At 38.8% G+C, this 17,502-nt stretch overlaps 1 protein-coding gene across 1 annotated transcript in view; it reads right to left on the reverse strand.

Annotated features, from left to right (window-relative positions):
* Window positions 1-4,507: 4,507 nt before the first annotated feature.
* Window positions 4,508-17,502, reverse strand: part of BPIFC (BPI fold containing family C) — a 41,235-nt gene continuing 28,240 nt past the window's right edge. Inside the window, exons 10-16 of the mRNA XM_074271510.1 lie at window positions 16,365-16,418; window positions 14,684-14,854; window positions 12,643-12,710; window positions 10,330-10,372; window positions 8,562-8,625; window positions 7,062-7,138; window positions 4,508-5,023 (exon numbers count right to left, since the gene is read on the reverse strand). Of these exons, the coding sequence (XP_074127611.1) occupies window positions 4,949-5,023; window positions 7,062-7,138; window positions 8,562-8,625; window positions 10,330-10,372; window positions 12,643-12,710; window positions 14,684-14,854; window positions 16,365-16,418 (552 nt within the window). The 3' untranslated portion in view covers window positions 4,508-4,948. The remainder of the gene's footprint in view (window positions 5,024-7,061; window positions 7,139-8,561; window positions 8,626-10,329; window positions 10,373-12,642; window positions 12,711-14,683; window positions 14,855-16,364; window positions 16,419-17,502) is intronic.

Below are 17,502 nucleotides of genomic sequence, written 5' to 3' on the forward strand. Positions count from 1 at the left end.
TTTCTCTCTCCACTTTCCCTTCTCTTTTTTCTCTCTCCACTTTCCCTTCTCTTTTTTCTCTCTCCACTTTCCCTTCTCTTTTTTCTCTCTCCACTTTCCCTTCTCTTTTTTCTCTCTCCACTTTCCCTTCTCTTTTTTCTCTCTCCACTTTCCCTTCTCTTTTTTCTCTCTCCTCTTTCCCTTCCCCTTTCTTTTCTCTCTCCTCTTTCCCTTTTTCTTCTTTTCTCTCTCCTCTTTCCCTTCCCCTTTCTTTTCTCTCTCCTCTTTCCCTTTTTCTTCTTTTCTCTCTCCTCTTTCCCTTCTCTTTTCTTTCTCCTCTCCTCTTTCCCTTCTCTTTTCTTTCTCCTCTCCTCTTTCCCTTCTCTTTTCTTTCTCCTCTCCTCTTTCCCTTCTCTTTTCTTTCTCCTCTCCTCTTTCCCTTTTTCTTCTTTTCTTTCTCCTCTTTCCCCTTTTCTTCTTTTCTCTCTCCTCTTTCCCTTCTCTTTTCTTTTCTCTCTCCTCTTTCCCCTTCTCTTCTTTTCCTTCTCTCCTCTTTCCCTTCTCTTTTCTTTCTTCTCTTTCCCTTTTTCTTCTTTTCTTTCTCCTCTTTCTCCTTTTCTCCTTTTCTTTCTCCTCTTTCCCTTCTCTTCTTTTCTTTCTCCTCTTTCCCCTTCTCTTCTTTTCCTTCTCTCCTCTTTCTCTTTTCTTTTCTCTCTCCACTTTCTCTTTTCTTTTCTCTCTCCACTTTCCCTTCTCTTTTTTCTCTCTCCTCTTTCCCTTCCCCTTTCTTTTCTCTCTCCTCTTTCCCTTTTTCTTCTTTTCTTTCTCCTCTTTCCCCTTTTCTTCTTTTCTCTCTCCTCTTTCCCTTCTCTTTTCTTTCTCCTCTCCTCTTTCCCTTCTCTTTTCTTTCTCCTCTCCTCTTTCCCTTTTTCTTCTTTTCTTTCTCCTCTTTCCCCTTTTCTTCTTTTCTCTCTCCTCTTTCCCTTCTCTTTTCTTTTCTCTCTCCTCTTTCCCCTTCTCTTATTTTCCTTCTCTTCTGTTTCCCTTCTTTTCTTTTTCTTCTACTTTTCCTCTTCTCTTCTTTTCTTTCTCCTCTCTTCCTTCCCTTTTTCTTCTTTTCTCTTCTCTTCTTCATTTCCCATTTTCCTTTCTTTTTCTTTCTCATTTATCCTCATTATTTTGCTTACTTTTTCTCTTTATTTGTTTCTTTCTCTTTTTTTCTGTTTCATAATTTTTCTTTTCCTCTTCTTTCTCTATTTCATATTTTTTTCTTTTCTTTCTCTCTCCTTTTTTTCTCATTCTTGCTGTCTACTTTTGTGAGGCAATCAGGGTTAAGTGACTTGCCCAGAGCCACACAGCTAGTAAATGTCAAGTGTCTGAGTTGGGATTTGAACTCAGCTCCTCCTTACTCCAGGGCTGATGCTACCCCTGATCCATTTCTTAAAGACCAATTGTTAAATTCAGTGTGAACATTTATCTCTTAGAAACTGACAAACGTTACAAATCAGGACTTGATTTTATTGCTTTGTCTATTGTGTTGACTTAAGATGGAGAAAACATTAACATTATAGATTATTAAACTTAAAAAGTGTCTGGGTATGTTTTATTTTATTTTATTTTTTAAAGCTTTTTATTTTCAAAACATATGCATGGATAACTTTTCAACATTGACCCTTGCAAAACCTTGAGCTCCAAATTTTCCTCTCCTCCTCCCACCCCTTCCCCTAGATGGCAAGTAATCCAATATGTTATGACAGCACATTTTATTTTTCAGAGGGTTAGATGTCAAACATTTATCAAAAAAACTTTCCTCCCACCTTAGTTGATATAGTCACAAAAGGGAAGTTAACAGAGATAACAAGATTTTAAATTCTTAGAAGCGTGAAAATGAACTTTCTCTTTATTATCCCTTTACATGACTAAGTTCTCTGATTAAAAAAATGGAATTTGAGGGGAGTTTATCAAGAATAGCTAATCAAGAATTACCTGTGCCACTGGTGGTCCTTTAAAAAAGTCAAGATACACAATGTAGCAATGCAGAAGAAACAGTAGATGGCTTTGAGGTGATCTCTGGTAGTAGAGAAAAGAGCTGCTTTACGGAAGGAGAACCTGGCTTTTGGATGATTTTGCTCTTTACTTTTCTCTTTGTGCCTCTTCCAGGAAATAGGGAAAAGATAAGAAAGGTGATTTATATCTCTTTTTTCCTGATAGCCACGGAATACTGAAGCTACTTGACTTCCAGAGGACACAATACCCATCAGATAACAAATCTGAGATTCAGGGTGGGGGGAGGGGGGTTATTCTGTGAGTTGAGAAGAGAGTCAGCTCCGCCATGGGACATTGAGCTGTAGAGAAATATGGGTTGAGAGATGGTAGCCAAGCAATTTACAGAAGTGGAAACTGAGGCACAAGGGAGGAGAAAGTGACTCATGTGCTCAAGGTCACGCAGGTAACAAGTGGCAAATACTACTTGGACTTGGGTCTCAACTCCAGGCCCAGTGATGTAGTCCCCACTTTAGGTTGTCTCTGTATTGTGTTTGTGAGCATTTGTTTGCATGTTGTCTCCCTCTTAGATGATTGGGAGCTCCTTGAGGGTAGAAACTGAGTTCATTTCTTCCATGTTCCTATGACTTAGCATTGTGCCTGATGGTACGTACTTAGGAAACATTTCTTTTTTTTGTCTTAATAGTATTATATTTTTCCAAATACATCTAAAGATAGTTTTCAACATTCATTTTTGTAGGACTTTGTGTTTCGAATTTTTCTCCTTCCTTCCCTTCCCTTTCTCCTCCCAAAGACAGCAAGCAATCCCATATAGGTTAAATATATGCAGTCCTTTTAAACATATTTACACGTGTCATGTGATGCAAGAAAAATCAGAACAAAAGGAAAAAAAAACCACGAGAAAGAAAAAAACAAACATACTAGGCTTCAGTCCCTGTAATTCTCCCTCTGGATGCGGATGGCATTTTTTAGGAATTATTTCTTGACCTCATTTCCTTAATTTGACTTATGCCCTACCTGACACCCTCCTTGGCCCCTTAGCCCCACCTCTGAGCCCTTGTAACTTTCTTTTGGGGATGATGGTGATGATGATAATGATAAGCATTTATATAACATTTTAAGGTTTGCAAATTGATATTATCTTATTTTGTTCTCACAACTACTCTGGGAGGGAGATGCTCTTATTATTCCCATTTTACAGATAAGGAAATGGAAGCGAACAGGTTGTGACAAATTTTTTGAGGAAAGAAACTGGGTTTTTTCTGTATTTTTCCCATACCACAATAGGGTATGGTAGGTTCTAAGTTTTACTTTAGTTATTTGTTTAATTTTAGCTATCTAGTAGCAGAATTACAGAATCTGAGAGCTGCCTTCTATTATCCAATTAGCATTATCAGCAATTTCTAGAACATTTTCCTCCTCAAACTTAAGGAGATCAGGGAGGTTTGTTCTAGCCTAGCAAGAATATAGCCCACAAAAGGTGAAGGGCTTTGAATACTAAAAGATGGGGGATGGGAAGTGGATCATGTCTGGTTCTTGTTTTGCTCCTGAGTTTTTCATGCTTCCCACATACACACAAAAATGTTCATCCATCCCCCTCCTAGCTTTGCCCAGGGGCAAAAATTGCTTATTGAGGCTGTCTTCTCTGCTTGGAATATTAAGCTTCCTCTGCTCTGCCTCTTGGAACCCCTAATACCCTACAAAGCTTAGCTCCTAAAGCAAGTTTGGAAACTCTGGTCAAGGGTGGGTGGGCCATGGACCCCCTGGTTCCGACCTTAGCAGTCACTCAGTCATCACTATATATATTGTTTTCCTGGTTCGGTCCATTTCACTCTGCATCGGTTCATACCCTAGGTTTCTCTGTAGTCATCATATTCCTTGTTCTTATAATTCTGTATTAAGATCTTTAAGGTCTGTTCCTTGGATTTGCCATTTAATTTAGTCACTAGTTAACCCAAGCCTTTTTGATGTAGGATCTTAGATTTAGGACTGAAAGGGACCTCGGAAGCCATCTGGTCCAATCTTCTCCTTTCATAGATAAAGAAACCTGAGGCACAAAAGGCATGTAACTTGCCTGTGGGCACACAACCATAGAGTGTCGGAGGCAGGTTTTGAGTCCATGTCTTCCTGGCTCTGAGCCCAGCACCCTTTCCACTATACCATGTAACTTGATAGAAGTCACCCGAGTCAAATCTTTTAGAGCCCAGCTTTTTAAACTGTGGGTCTAGACCCCATCGAGGGTCTCATGGAATTATGATTTATTAACAGTAACTGTTTGATTGCATGCCTGTTTTATATACTTATGTACTCGAAGTCATGTAAACATTTCTCTGCAAAAAGGGGTTGCAAGTGAAAAACATTTTAGAAGCCCAGTTTTCGAGGTTTCTGTGTTTGGCTCTAAACCGGATATTTCTCACTTCGACATTTTAAAAGCAAGGCCAGGCTGGCCTGGAAACTTACTCATCTTCCAAAATCCTGCATTGGATTGCCTCTTTTCTCAAAGCAAAGTAGGTGGGACTGCATGCACGGGGAGGAGAGATTTTATTTAAATAAAGGGAGAATAAAATATGAAGTACAAAATATAAAACACTGAATGCATTGGGAACAAAGCAAGGGTAGTCTTGCAGCTCACAGATGGATTCCCAAGACTCTCACCATCGTATAAAACTGCTTTGTGGCCCCAGAAACTGACATCTACATGCACTCATTATACGTAGTCATACATACATGCATACATTTGCCCCCCACCCCAAAACCTTTTTTTCCTTTAGCACCATTAAAGCTGGGAAGGAAACAGTTCCAGTCTTCGTTGCCGCTCCTTGTCGCGATATTCTCGTCTCCCAGCCTTGGGAGTGCAGTAGTCTTGATGGAGTTTGGGAATTACTTGTGTCCTCTTCCTATTATGAACAATCAATCCAGAAGCCAGGCGGGGCGTGCTGGGAGCATCCTCAGAGGCGTTCTGAGCTTACCACTCATCAAAATGTCGTTGCTTCTTCCACAAAGGCTCATACCTGAGGTCACTGGAAATCAGAAGGAAACCCTGAAGGGAAAAAGGCATTTACTGATCATTTGCTCAACAATCGATAAAGGATTTATTAAGTTCCTATTGTGTACTAGACACTGTGTGCTGCACCTCGGGTCAGGGAGACAAATTTTGTCTCAGACATTTACTATCTGTGTGACCCCGATCTTCACTACAACCCTAGGAGGTGGAGGTTATTATTATCCCTATTTTACAGATGAGGAAACTGAGAGCTTAAGTGAGAGTCCGGGGCAGGATTAGAACTCAGGCCTTTCCGGCTCCAGACCCAGTGCCCTATCCACTAGCTGCCTTATTATTATTATTATTATTATTATTATTATTATTATTATTATTATTATTATTATTATTATTATTAGCTTTCTTTTGTTGGTTAGCAAATGACAAATCAATGGAAGTGTTTCCATGTCCCCAGGCTTTGAAGTCTCAATGAAAAGAAGAATTTTGAAACCGTTGGATCTTAAAGTCTCGGTGCCTTGTTACCATCTTGGACAAGTCACACAACTCTCGAGACCTCAGTTTTCTCATCTGCAAAATAGGGGGTTCACCTGTGAGGTCCTCTCTAGACTGAAGCTGCACTTGTGGCTTCTAATGGGGGATTCAGCTGATGATTTGTATCTAGAAATGTACAGGGCAGCTGCTGGGGCAGGGCCTATCCTGGTGCAGTGCAATGAAGGGATTCGGCCACGAGGTGGCGGCAGATTGTTTGCCTAACCCCACTCCAAATGCTCTTCATGCGTAGCTGCAAATTTCAAGGAACAAATGGGTAGCTGATACCAGTGCTGGGCGTGGAACTGGGGAAACCGAGGTGCGAATCCCACCTGTGTGTGGGCCCCTGGGTGGATGGTTAATTAATGCCTTCCATTGTTTCCTTTAAAATGATGGGGTGGGAGGTTGGACTAGGGGCCTCTGCCCCCAAGAACCACAGAACCTCAGAGAGGGTCCAAAAATCATGGGTTTGGAACTGGAAAAAAATTCTTGACAATGATTTTAGTAGAATTGATTTCTTTGTAATCCTATATATTTTATAAACTTAGAAACATTAGTCAGAGGACACACCTATTGGTGACTATCAAATTGGTCAGGCCAGGGGCGCTAGGTGGCGCAGTGGATAGAGCACCAGCCCTGAATTCAGGAGGACCTGAGTTCAAATCTGATCTCAGACACTTAACACCTCCTGGCTGTGTGACCCTGGGCAAGTCACTTAACCCCAGCCTCAAAAAAAAAAAAAAAAAAAAAATGGTCAGGCCACAAAGAAAAAATAAAAACCCTGCGACTAATCCATCAGCTTCCCTTAACAGTTTCCTCCTTAACAGAGGAGGAAACGACGCTTCAGAGAAGGCACGTGAGCTGCCCAGAACTGAACATCTAGTGTTGTCATCAAATATTCGAAAAGTCGTTATCTAAGAAACGGACTGGACTTATACTTCTTTTTTTCAAACTAAGTTTGACCAAGGAGTAGACGGTACAGGGGGAGCAGAGCTTGGTTCATATATAAAAAGAAAACTTCCTAAAAATTGACTTGTCCAAAAATGGAAGGGCCACCCAAAGATGGAAATAGTTCCTGCTAATAGGAGTTATATGGACTAGATTTAGAGATAACAGGGAGTTATCTAGTGTCACCCACTAATTTTGCAGATGAGGAAACAGAACTCTGGGAGGTTAATTTGGCCAAGGTCACAAAGGAAGAACTGTGATTTGAATTCATTTCTTCCGACCTGAAATCAAGCCCTCTTTCCACTATGTCATGATGTTGAATGTATGAGCCTTTGTCTGGAATCATGGGATCAAAGATTTATCTGTGATTGGGAGGTCATTGGATCCATCTTATTCATTTTACATATGAGGCCCATTTTAAGTGAGGCCCAGAGAAGTTGAGATTTTCCAAAGATCACAAAGAATTCAGAATGTTGAAAAGGGGCTTCAGCCTTCATTGTCACTTGGCCAAGATGACATCTGGGACTTGGGACTTGGAGAGTTTAGAATAATTCTGTGATTCTACCTGAAAGGAGGCAGGATGGGAGAGTCATTTTCTCACCTTGTGAACTTCAATGTCAGAATTAACGAGAGAGATCTGATGTGGGTTAGGAAGTGGGAAGCCTTGCTGTAATCTGGCTAAAAAACAAACAAACAAACAAACAAAAAATAAAAAAAACCAAACAATTCAGACATACACAGGTATATAGAAGTGACTTTGCAAACTTTTTTTTTAAATCTTGTTCCTTTTATTTTCCTCTTTTGTATTTTTAATTGAATTTTATTTTTAGTTGACCTTTTTTCCTTCCCCCTTTCCCTGCAGCCCCATTGAGAAAGCATGGAAGAAAAAATCCCTGTTACAAATGTGTATATAATTAAGCAAAACAGATTTCCCATTGGCCATGTACAAAAAAAAGTCTCAACCAGCACCTCAAGTCCATCACCTTTCCATCAGGAGGTGGGTTTTCTGTTTTTTTTTTTTTTTTTTTTTTTTTTTTAATTCTCTTGGATCAACACTTCCCCAGCTTTTCTCAGAAGAACTTTTAAACTGATCTGCTTACTTAACTGAAAACGTCTGCAATTTTGCACATCTGGGCAGCAGGAAAGAGAATCTGACAGCTTGCTATTTTCACTTAAAAGCACAATTTACATTTTGCCAAGGCTCAAACTCATGGGCTCTGAGAACATTTCATTCTTTAAAATGAAGAACAATTTCAATGAATGCCCCATAGTTGCAAATTGCTGAGCAATTGTGTGTCAGTTGAAGGAGCAAGATTGGCAATCACTGAAACTGAGTTTGTCAATCTAACCCATGAATTCTGGTCTTTGGATGTGAGGCTACCATGATTTCACCCTTGAGCTTTGTAAGATTGAGAGGAGAATCTAGTTTCCTGTTGATTCAAATGAGAGTTTCTCCTCAAAAGATTATAAGAATTTTATAATCTCCCCTATACATATATATCTACAAATACAAATACAAATACATACACACACACACACACACACACACACACACACACACACATATATGTATATATGCTCTCTTACATCGATACAGACCTTACCCTTCTTGTTGAAAGTACCAATAATAATACTATTATTAATGAAGACTGCACTTAATCTGTAATTCATTTCATAATGAAATTATGATATAACATTAACTCTTAAATCCCAGTGCTTATAATCTTGAGTCCACAGATTTCAAAGAGGTCTATGGGTAGATTTCAGGGGGGTCTCTGAATTTTGTGGTGAAAAAATTTATTTTCACTAGCTTCTAAGTGGAATTTAACATTTCCTTCAATTATGAATTATAAAAGATCGTTCTGACAGAGAGTGCATGGGTTTCACCAAACTGCCAAAGGGGATCCTCACACAGAAAAGGTTTAGAACTCCCAAGTCGATGGTTACTATCTTGGGCTAGGTTAATATCAGTGCCCCAGAAAGCAGCAGCCTTGGAATAGAAGCTAGAAGGTATTCCCAAATGCTTTCCCGATCCCCAGAAATCCCACAGTTCCTTAAGATGCCCTCATCATTAAAGGTCATTGGGCCAACCCTTACTTACCATTAACTAATGGGAAGACTCCAAAGTGGAGGATTGAGGAGAAAATGTTCTCAAATCTCAGGACCTGAAACAAAGGACCAAGTAAATGAGTAGGCAGCTCTCTAGATCATGATATTCTTATGTAGTGCTGTGCGACCCTGTCAAAGCTCTACCTCCCGATGCCTCAGTTTCCTTATCTGTAAAATGGGAAGAGGGCAGCGGTTAGCTTTGAAGGAGACTAAGTTTTCTTCCAGGTATAAATCTATATTATAAGAATGTGGGTCAGCTAGGGGGCGCCATAATGGATAGAGCACCAGGCCTGGAATCAGAAACACATCTTCCTGAGCTCAAATCCAGCCACTTACTAGTTGTGTGACTCTGAGCAAATCATTTAATCCTGACCGCCCCAACTCCATTTTTTCTCGTATTATGAATTTTGGGCAAACATTCTCCTTTATAAGAAATGGTATTGAGGATGATGTCATTGTATCACTGGAAAATTTAACTCTCTTGATTTGGATGCTATACAATTATTAAGTTATTAAGAGGTTATTGTCATAATGTTAAGATCTTTGTCACTCAGTTGTTTTTTAATCTTCACCAACTCTTTGAGGGCTCGCTGGGGGTTTTCTTGGCAAAGATACTGGGATGTTTTGTATTTCCTTCTCTGATTAATTTTACAGATGAGAAACTGAGACAAACAGGATAAAGTGACTAATTTAGGGTCATACAGCAAGGACATTCTGAAGCTGGATTTGAACTCAGAAAGATGAGTCACCTAGCTGTCATTAGGTATATTTCATTTATCTATCTATCTATCTATCTATCTATCTATCTATCTATCTATCTATCTAGATATCTATTTATTTATCTATTTAACCATTCATTCATTCATTTATTCATTTATTTATTTATTCATTCATTCATTCATCCATTCATTTATTTTCTGAGGCTGGGGTTAAGTGACTTGCCCAGGATCACACAGCTAGGAAGTGTTAAGTGTCTGAAATCAGATTTGAACTCAGGTCCTCCTGAATTCAGGGCTGGTGCTCTATCCACTGCGCCCCCTAGCTGCCCCCATTAGGTATATTTTAAAAGTTGGACTTTTAGCTGTCTCAACTAATGAAGCTATGGTTCAATCAAAAACCAAACCAAACAAACCCATGAGTTTTCCTTTCCAGCTGGTACCACTGAGCTCTAAAGTGGCTTCTGGGTTGTTACTCTGAACATGGGATCTTCTTTTAGTTAGAAGAATAAGAGCCACATAAAACAATGAAACTGGTGGTGATAGGGAGAATGATATTCCTGGCCCCAAAGAGGCACTCATACCCCCAGAGCCTGTAGGGACACATCCCAAACATCTGCAGGGAACTGGTTTAAAAGCCTCAAAGAGCAAGTGTAATAAATATTGACCTACAATGCCCATTGATCACCTTCCTTTAGGATTCTGGTGCATAAAGTTAATTCCAGAAGTTTAGCTTAAAATTATTTTTTAAATAGGCTTTGAAATCTCTGAGAGCAACTGCTCCTACATCCTGATGAGTTTTAGCAACCTTCTGAATGTTCTGTTAAAAAAAATCCTTTCATAGATTTCACTGAATGACAGTGTACTTTGCTTTTTTAAAGAGCAAATTATTCTGGTGGGTGGAGGAATAGTGAGAGAGAGATTTTTGGAGCAGAAAAGAAAAAAGGACATTTGGAAGCAGAAGATATAATCATTCAGGCAAAAAGGCAGCAAGTGAGAAGGCGGCTCAGGTGCCTTCTCTGCTTTAAGGTTCTTAAATCTTACCTCAATAGAGCTACGATTGGACTCTGGCCCAGAAAGACGGAACCTAGAGAAAGAAAAGTTCAGAAAGTAGTTTTATAAAAAAGAGAACTATTTAAATTTCAGAATGCTCCCCTTTCTCTCCACCCTCACCCCCCAAAAAAAAACCTATCAAAATCAGAGAGGTGGAAACATCTTCTATTATTAAATTTGCTCTTTTGGGAAATGCTTGGGGAAATCTTTAGCTTACTAATGTTGTTCTAAAAAGCCTTGTGTAAATTCCATCTGACCATTCATTCACCCATCCATCCATCTATCCATCCATCCATTCATTCATTTAATAGACAACAAAGGGTATTTGGAAGAGAATGCTGTATTGGAATTGTGAGACCTGGGTTCAAATTCTGATTTCTACCATTATCTATGTGATCTTAGGTAAGTCACTTCATGTGATTAAGCTTCTCTTTCCTTATTTGTAAAATGAAGATTGTGGATTGGATGGCCCCTAAAATGTTTATGAATCTATGATCTTGTGAATCTTCACTCTGCTTTTCTTTCTCTGTGTGACAAGTCACTTAATGTAATTTCTTTAATTCACTCTTTCCTCCCCTGTAAAGGGTCCCTAGAGTTCTAGATTGATGCTTTTGACATTTATGAAGCCCCCACTGTGTGCTCAGTGCTGAAGTTGCTGGTCATCCACTTCCTTCTCCCACAGGAAGAATGCAATGATTGAGGTTTCCCAGGCTGGTCCCTCAAAGCCCATTTGCCTTTTCATGCAGCTATATTGTGGCCCCACTTGTCATGGGCAGTTTGTAACCATGGAAGAATGTCTCCCCGTCATGAGAGCCAAGGTTGTGTGTGGTTATTGGTCCTCTGACCTCTGCTGGGTGTGACTCAATGGCCCTATGGAGCTCCTGGCTCCAGCTGGAGTCTTTGGCTGAGATGTTGTGTCTGTATCATGTGGGAGTGTGAGCGCGAGCGCGTGCACACACACACACACACACACACACGGCACCAGGTACTGCAGAAATCAGAACCGTGGGCCCATAAAAATCTGATGTGTACGTGTTGTCTCTTTTTATAGAATATAAGACCCTTGAGGACAAAGGACTTTCATTTTTGCCTTTCTATTCCCAGCACCTAACAGAGTTCCTGACATATAATACATATTTCATGGTTGACTGAATAGAGGAATATTGTAATCAAATCCTTCCCTACCAAATAGAGAGATTTTTGTAAATCTAAATTAAACTGAATAGAACACCAAAAAAGCAATGACTACCTCATTTATTTAAGGCTCCGAAGTTTACCAATATTTCCTATCCTGTTCCCTTTCATCCGCCCCAGAAACCAGTTTGAAGTTTAATGTGTATTATTATCAATGTTTTCTCCATCACTTTCTTAAAATATAAACAATAAACAAGCCCTGATTTGTGTCTTTATTTATGTCTCAGGTATAAATGCTCACAATGAACTGACTCTCTAGAAGGAGTTTGAGCTGACTCTACCACCCACCAGCACCATCACCATCACTTTGCTCCTGTCCCATCAGCCCCATGGCTTACTGTTTGTAACGCAAAGACTGATGCATATTGCTTAGCTCCTCAGATTGCTCAGTCAAGTAAAGAGAGAGCAGTCCATCTCTTCCACTTGGGGAAAGCTGCTGCTCCAATGAGACACTGTACCAGCCACTTTCTGACCTGGTTTGCCCTCCCCTGTCTGTCCCATAGAATGCTTCTATGTTTAAACAGATTAAACAGTTAAACAGATGTTTATCTGTCTACACTTGTATGGTGTGAAGGAAGGAGGCAGTTTTACAGGGGTGACCAAGCATAGTGCTACAGCTTTGGGCCTGGAAGGAAACTTGGTGCCCATTCACCTCATTTTCAGAAAAGGAAACCAAGGCAAGCAGGAGTAACTCAGGGCCACACAGTAAATACCTGAAGCAAGATTTGAACTCAGGAAGATGTCTTCCTAACTCCAGACCTGGTACTCTGTCCATTGCAGCGCCACCTAGCTGCCTTATTTCTTTTTTTTTAATTTCAGATCTAGCCCTTCTCTACACAGCCTCTTTTAAAGTTATAGACTTAAAGGTCCTAAGAAAAGCAAGAAACCATTTAATGTGACCTGCTCACTGGAACAAAACTCAGCATTCTAAATCATTCTCTGCCTTTGGGCTCTGAGAACAAGGAGCTGTTTCCTTGCTCCATTAAGAAAAAAAATAACTCGTTTCCTACAGAAGAAAATGGGTTTTTTACTTGCTGTCCAAATGTTGATTTTGAAGACATGATCTTCCAGAACTCCTAAAAGTAGTCATTTAAATCCAATTTCTCTTACCTGTTCAGAGATAAGGAGCAGATCAATTTTTGCCCCAATATAGCCAGGCCGACACTGGTACTGGCCACCTGTGGAAGACCAAACACTTTGGTTACTGGGCTTGAATGTCATTTCAGAGTCGACACTGTTATCTTCTGTAACTAAAAATGCAGGAACTACACTGTCTTGAAAATAATCCAGCTCAAGAAATTCTCTATAAGGATTGGATTAGAAAAGATATCGACTTTTTGGGGGGTGAGGGGATAGTTTTTACTTGTCTGCTTTGGTCATACTTCCTCTCTCCCTCTCAGTTATCTTTTAAACATCTTTTTAAATTAAAAAAAATCACTGATGACAATACTTGCTGATCATAATGATTAAACTTACCTTGAGGAAGAAATAAATTCTCCTTTCTCCCTTTTTGAGAAAAGAGGACTCTGGGGTTGGAATACATATAGTACCAGACTCAAATGTTGTTATTGGCTAGTTTTGAGGTCTTTTTCTATGCCCCTATCCTCTCCTCCACTTTTAAAATTCATTATTAGAGATTTTTGTAAATCTAAACTAAATTGAGTAGATCACCAAAAAAAATGACTTACTTAAGGCTCCAAGGTTTACTAATATTTCCTATCCTGTCCTTCTTCCAACCTCAACCAGCTACTGAAGAAATATTATTAGCCCCATTTTACAGATGAGAAAATCAAAGTATAAAATGACCTCCTTAAAGTTCTCACGATTCCTCTTTGGGGAGAGAAACATAAGATTAGGCTTTATTTAAGGTGATGCAAAAGAAAAAGATAAATAAAAAAGTTGAACATCAAAAACAGTTGACCAAATTTTTACAATAACTATTAGAATTATTCTCAGGAAAACAGTGATAAAGACACTTTCAAAGTATTCATGATGAAGCCTCCAGAGAAAGAACAGAAACTGTCTGAATACAGATTAAAATTTTTCTTTCTTTCTTTCTCTCTTTTTTCCCCTTATCTATCTTTCTTTCTCTTTCTCTCTCTTCCTCTCTCCCTTCCTCTCTCCCCATCCCTCCCTTCCTCCCTCCCTCCCTTCCTTTCTCCCTCCCTCCCTCCCTTCCTTTCTCCCTCCCTCCCTCCCTCCCTCCCTCCCTCCCTCCCTCCCTCCCTCCCTTCCTTCCTTCCTTCCTTCCTTCCTTCCTTCCTTCCTTCCTTCCTTCCTTCCTTCCTTCCTTCCTTCCTTCCTTCCTTCCTTCCTTCCTTCCTTCCTTCCTTCCTTCCTTCCTTCCTTCCTTCCTTCCTTCCTTCCTTCCTTCCTTCCTTCCTTTGTTCCATCTTTCCTTCCCCTTCTCTCTCTTTTCAAGTCTTATAAATAATGACTAATATGGAAATGTTTTATGTGATTGTACATGTATAACCCATATCAGATCGCTTACCACAGCAGGAAGGGATGCAGGGAGGGAGGGAAGGATAGAATTTGGAACTCAAAACTTAAAAAAAAAAGTTTTAACATGTATTTAGGGAAAAATAAAACATTATATAAGATAATTTTAGCATTTAATTTTTTGTTATGTCATGTCTGATATATTAAATCACATCCAATCCCCATTTGGGGTTTTCTTTGCAAAGATACTAGAGTCATTTGCCCGTTCCTTCTCCTCTTCATTTTACAGATAAAGAATCTGAAGTAAATGGGGTGGAGTGACAGGATCACACAGCTAGTAAGTATCTGAGGTTGAATTTGAACTCAGGCTTTCCTTACTTAAGCTCCATCACTCTATATATTATGCTCCAGTATGATGCCATATTGTTCTCTGAAAAATTCCACAGGTTTGCAATTCCACTGGCAATGAATGAATATATTTATTTCTCCATATTCCTGTTAGCATTTCTAAATTATTGTCTGCTAATTTGATGGAGATCTAATTTTTTGTTGTCTTTCTAGCCCATCAGAAAAGAAGACCTCAGTAGGTCCCAAGTACAAACCATAAATATTTTCTGGGACTTGGAACGCATGTGGCCAGGGCCGCCATTGAATGAAATCTGTTTGGGAATCTTTGAGTTGAAATCATCTCCCTTTGCTGGTTACTTACAAAATCCATGGAGACGATAGCTTCCTCAGTGGTGTTTTTGGGCTTGGTCAGCATCACAACAGACCCAGGGATGGTGAGGGTAAAATTGTTTGGTTCTAAATTGATCAATGGGGGTTCAGTGGTCAGGATCCTCATCATCAGTGGCTGGGCCATAATATATAGTTCTGCAATCTGTCCAAATTCAAGAAGAGAGAAGTGGGGTTAAGTAATGTGGAAATACTAAGAATCAAAACCAAGTGAAAGAAACTTGCTTTGCAATCATGACCATTGAAATTAATAAATTTCAACAAAAGAGTATCATTAAAGCAACTTTTCCCATTATTTGTTTGGATCTCTATGCTCACTCTATCTGTGCAGGCTTAGATTTGGGGTGGTCTTTGATGATGATCGTTAAATTTTAGGCAATTATTCTTTAATGATAGCTAATATCTAAAATTTACATAATTCTTTTTACATATTTCATTTGATATTTATGACAATATAAGATAGGAGCTGCTATTATTCCCATTTTAAAAATTAGGAAACTGTGGCTGAGAAATGTTAAAGAGAAATTGCCTAGAATCATAAAGTAGTTAATTGCCTGATGAAGGATTTGAACTCAGGCCTTTAGAGCAAAAGGTCTTGAAATCATGGGAGAGAAAAAACAAACAAAAAAGAAGTGAACATAGCATGTGTTGATTTATATTCAGTTCATTTGGATGCAGATGGCATTTAGGGTTTATTGGAATTGCTTTGGATCCCTGAACCACTGAGAAGAATCAAATTTTCCATAGCTGATCATTGCATATCCCTGCTGTTATTGTGTACAGTGTATTCCAGGTTCTGCTTGTTTCACTCAACATCAGTTCATATAAATCTTTCAGGCCTTACTAAAATCAGCTTGTTTATCATTTTGTATAGAACAATAATATTCTATTATCATCACATACTACAATCTATTCAACCATTCCACAATTGATGGGCATTTACTCATTTTCCAATTCTTTGTTACCACAAAAAGAGCTGCTATAAATATTTTTGCACATGTGGGTCCTTTTCCTTCATTTATGATTTTCTTGGGATACAAATTCAGGCCTTCCTGCCATCAAGTTCAGTATTTTATCCACTATACTGACTTATAAGAAATAAAGAATTATAAAATAAGAAATAAAGAATTACAAAAAATATTTCCTAGGTACCAGAAATGAAAATGACTTTGCTAAAATCAAAATGCTTTTTATGTGTATATATGCTTTGCCTATAGTGAATTATAAGCTCCGTAACATACACTATTCAGATGAATATTAGCTTCACAAAATTCACAAATATAGACAAAATTCCCTTTCCTTTTATTGGTTCAAATAGTTTTGAACCTAGTTGAGACCTGAAGGGGAAATAAAACATTTATTTGGGGAACTTACAGTATAATGTTTGGATACCTTGAACATATTTACAGTGTTACCTTAAATTTGTCTCAAAGGGAATTCATTGTTTTTTCCCCCTCAGCCTACTCTCCCTTTGGATTCATTTGTCTGTATTGCCAGCACTCATCCAGTATCCCAATTTCAAAGTCTTAGAACTAAGTCAGATCCCTTGTTCTTTACCTCCCGTAGTTGTTTGTCCTTCATTCTTGAAGGATACCAGCACTACCAACTCCCCATCTTGAGACTTGTGATTAAGAAACAGAACTTGGATCACTCACCTGAGAAAACAGACTTCCAATGCCCTGGGGGTTTTGAATTAGATGCTTGGATAACTGGAAAATAAATGGAGATGTCAGTCACTATCATGTCAATTTCTCATCTCATTTTCCTTCATGGGAAAATGCTGTTGTACTGTCATTTTTATGAAGCAAAAGCATTTTCCTAAAAGAGAGTTATAGTTTATTCCAACTATTTGGTGCAGTGACTGAAAGCTCTAGACTTGGGGAATCAGGAAAACTTGAGTTCAAATTTTACCTCTGATACTTCTTAGTTGTATGAATCATGGCAAGTTACTTTACACTATTTGCCTCTGTTTTCTTATCTGTGAAATGAGCTGGAGAAGGAAATGGCAAACCACTCAAGTATTTATGTAAAAAAAAAATCCCCCAACTAAAATGGGGTCAGAGAGAACTGGAAAAATGACTCAATAATAAACAACAACACATACCTATGCAAATACACACACACATATATGTATGTATGTATAAGTTCTTTAAATTGTTCAGAATATTTTCACATAAACTTTAGCTACTTCAATGTCCTCATCTGTAGAATGGGAGTAATGAGCGACTATCTTAAAGAATTGTCATGAGGATCAAATGAGGTAATAGGTTTATGATGCTAGACAAACCTTAAAGTGATATGTAAATATTGGTTATTGTCTTTTACTTGTAAAAATACCATATGGGAATAATTTAAAAGAATAAACATTTTATTATTGCCATTAATTTTCAAAAAGAATATGGCAGTGGTGGGGCTGATGGGAGTGGGTGGGGATGGATTGTCATAGGGCTCATAGTCACACATGAGTTTTAAACAAAGATGGTTCTAAACCAAGATGACGAAGCTCAAGATGATGCTATATATCATTAAAAACAACTAGGATATTTAACTTGAAAAAAGTTTCAGGGAAAACATAAAAGATGCCTCCAAGTACATGATGAGCTGACATGTGGAAGAGAGTCAGACTTATTCTATTTGGCGCTAGGAGAAAGGGCAAGAGCCAGGGATGGAAGCTGCGAAAAGGAAACTGATGGGTTTGAGGTCAGGACAAAATTTCCTAATAATTGGAGCTGTCCCAAAATGGGCTTTCTGGGCAAGTGACAGCTTCCTCCCCTTGGAGATCTTTAACCAAAG

This window comes from Sminthopsis crassicaudata, chromosome 5 (genome assembly GCF_048593235.1).
Source record: "Sminthopsis crassicaudata isolate SCR6 chromosome 5, ASM4859323v1, whole genome shotgun sequence".
NCBI classification, from domain to species: Eukaryota; Metazoa; Chordata; class Mammalia; order Dasyuromorphia; family Dasyuridae; genus Sminthopsis; species Sminthopsis crassicaudata.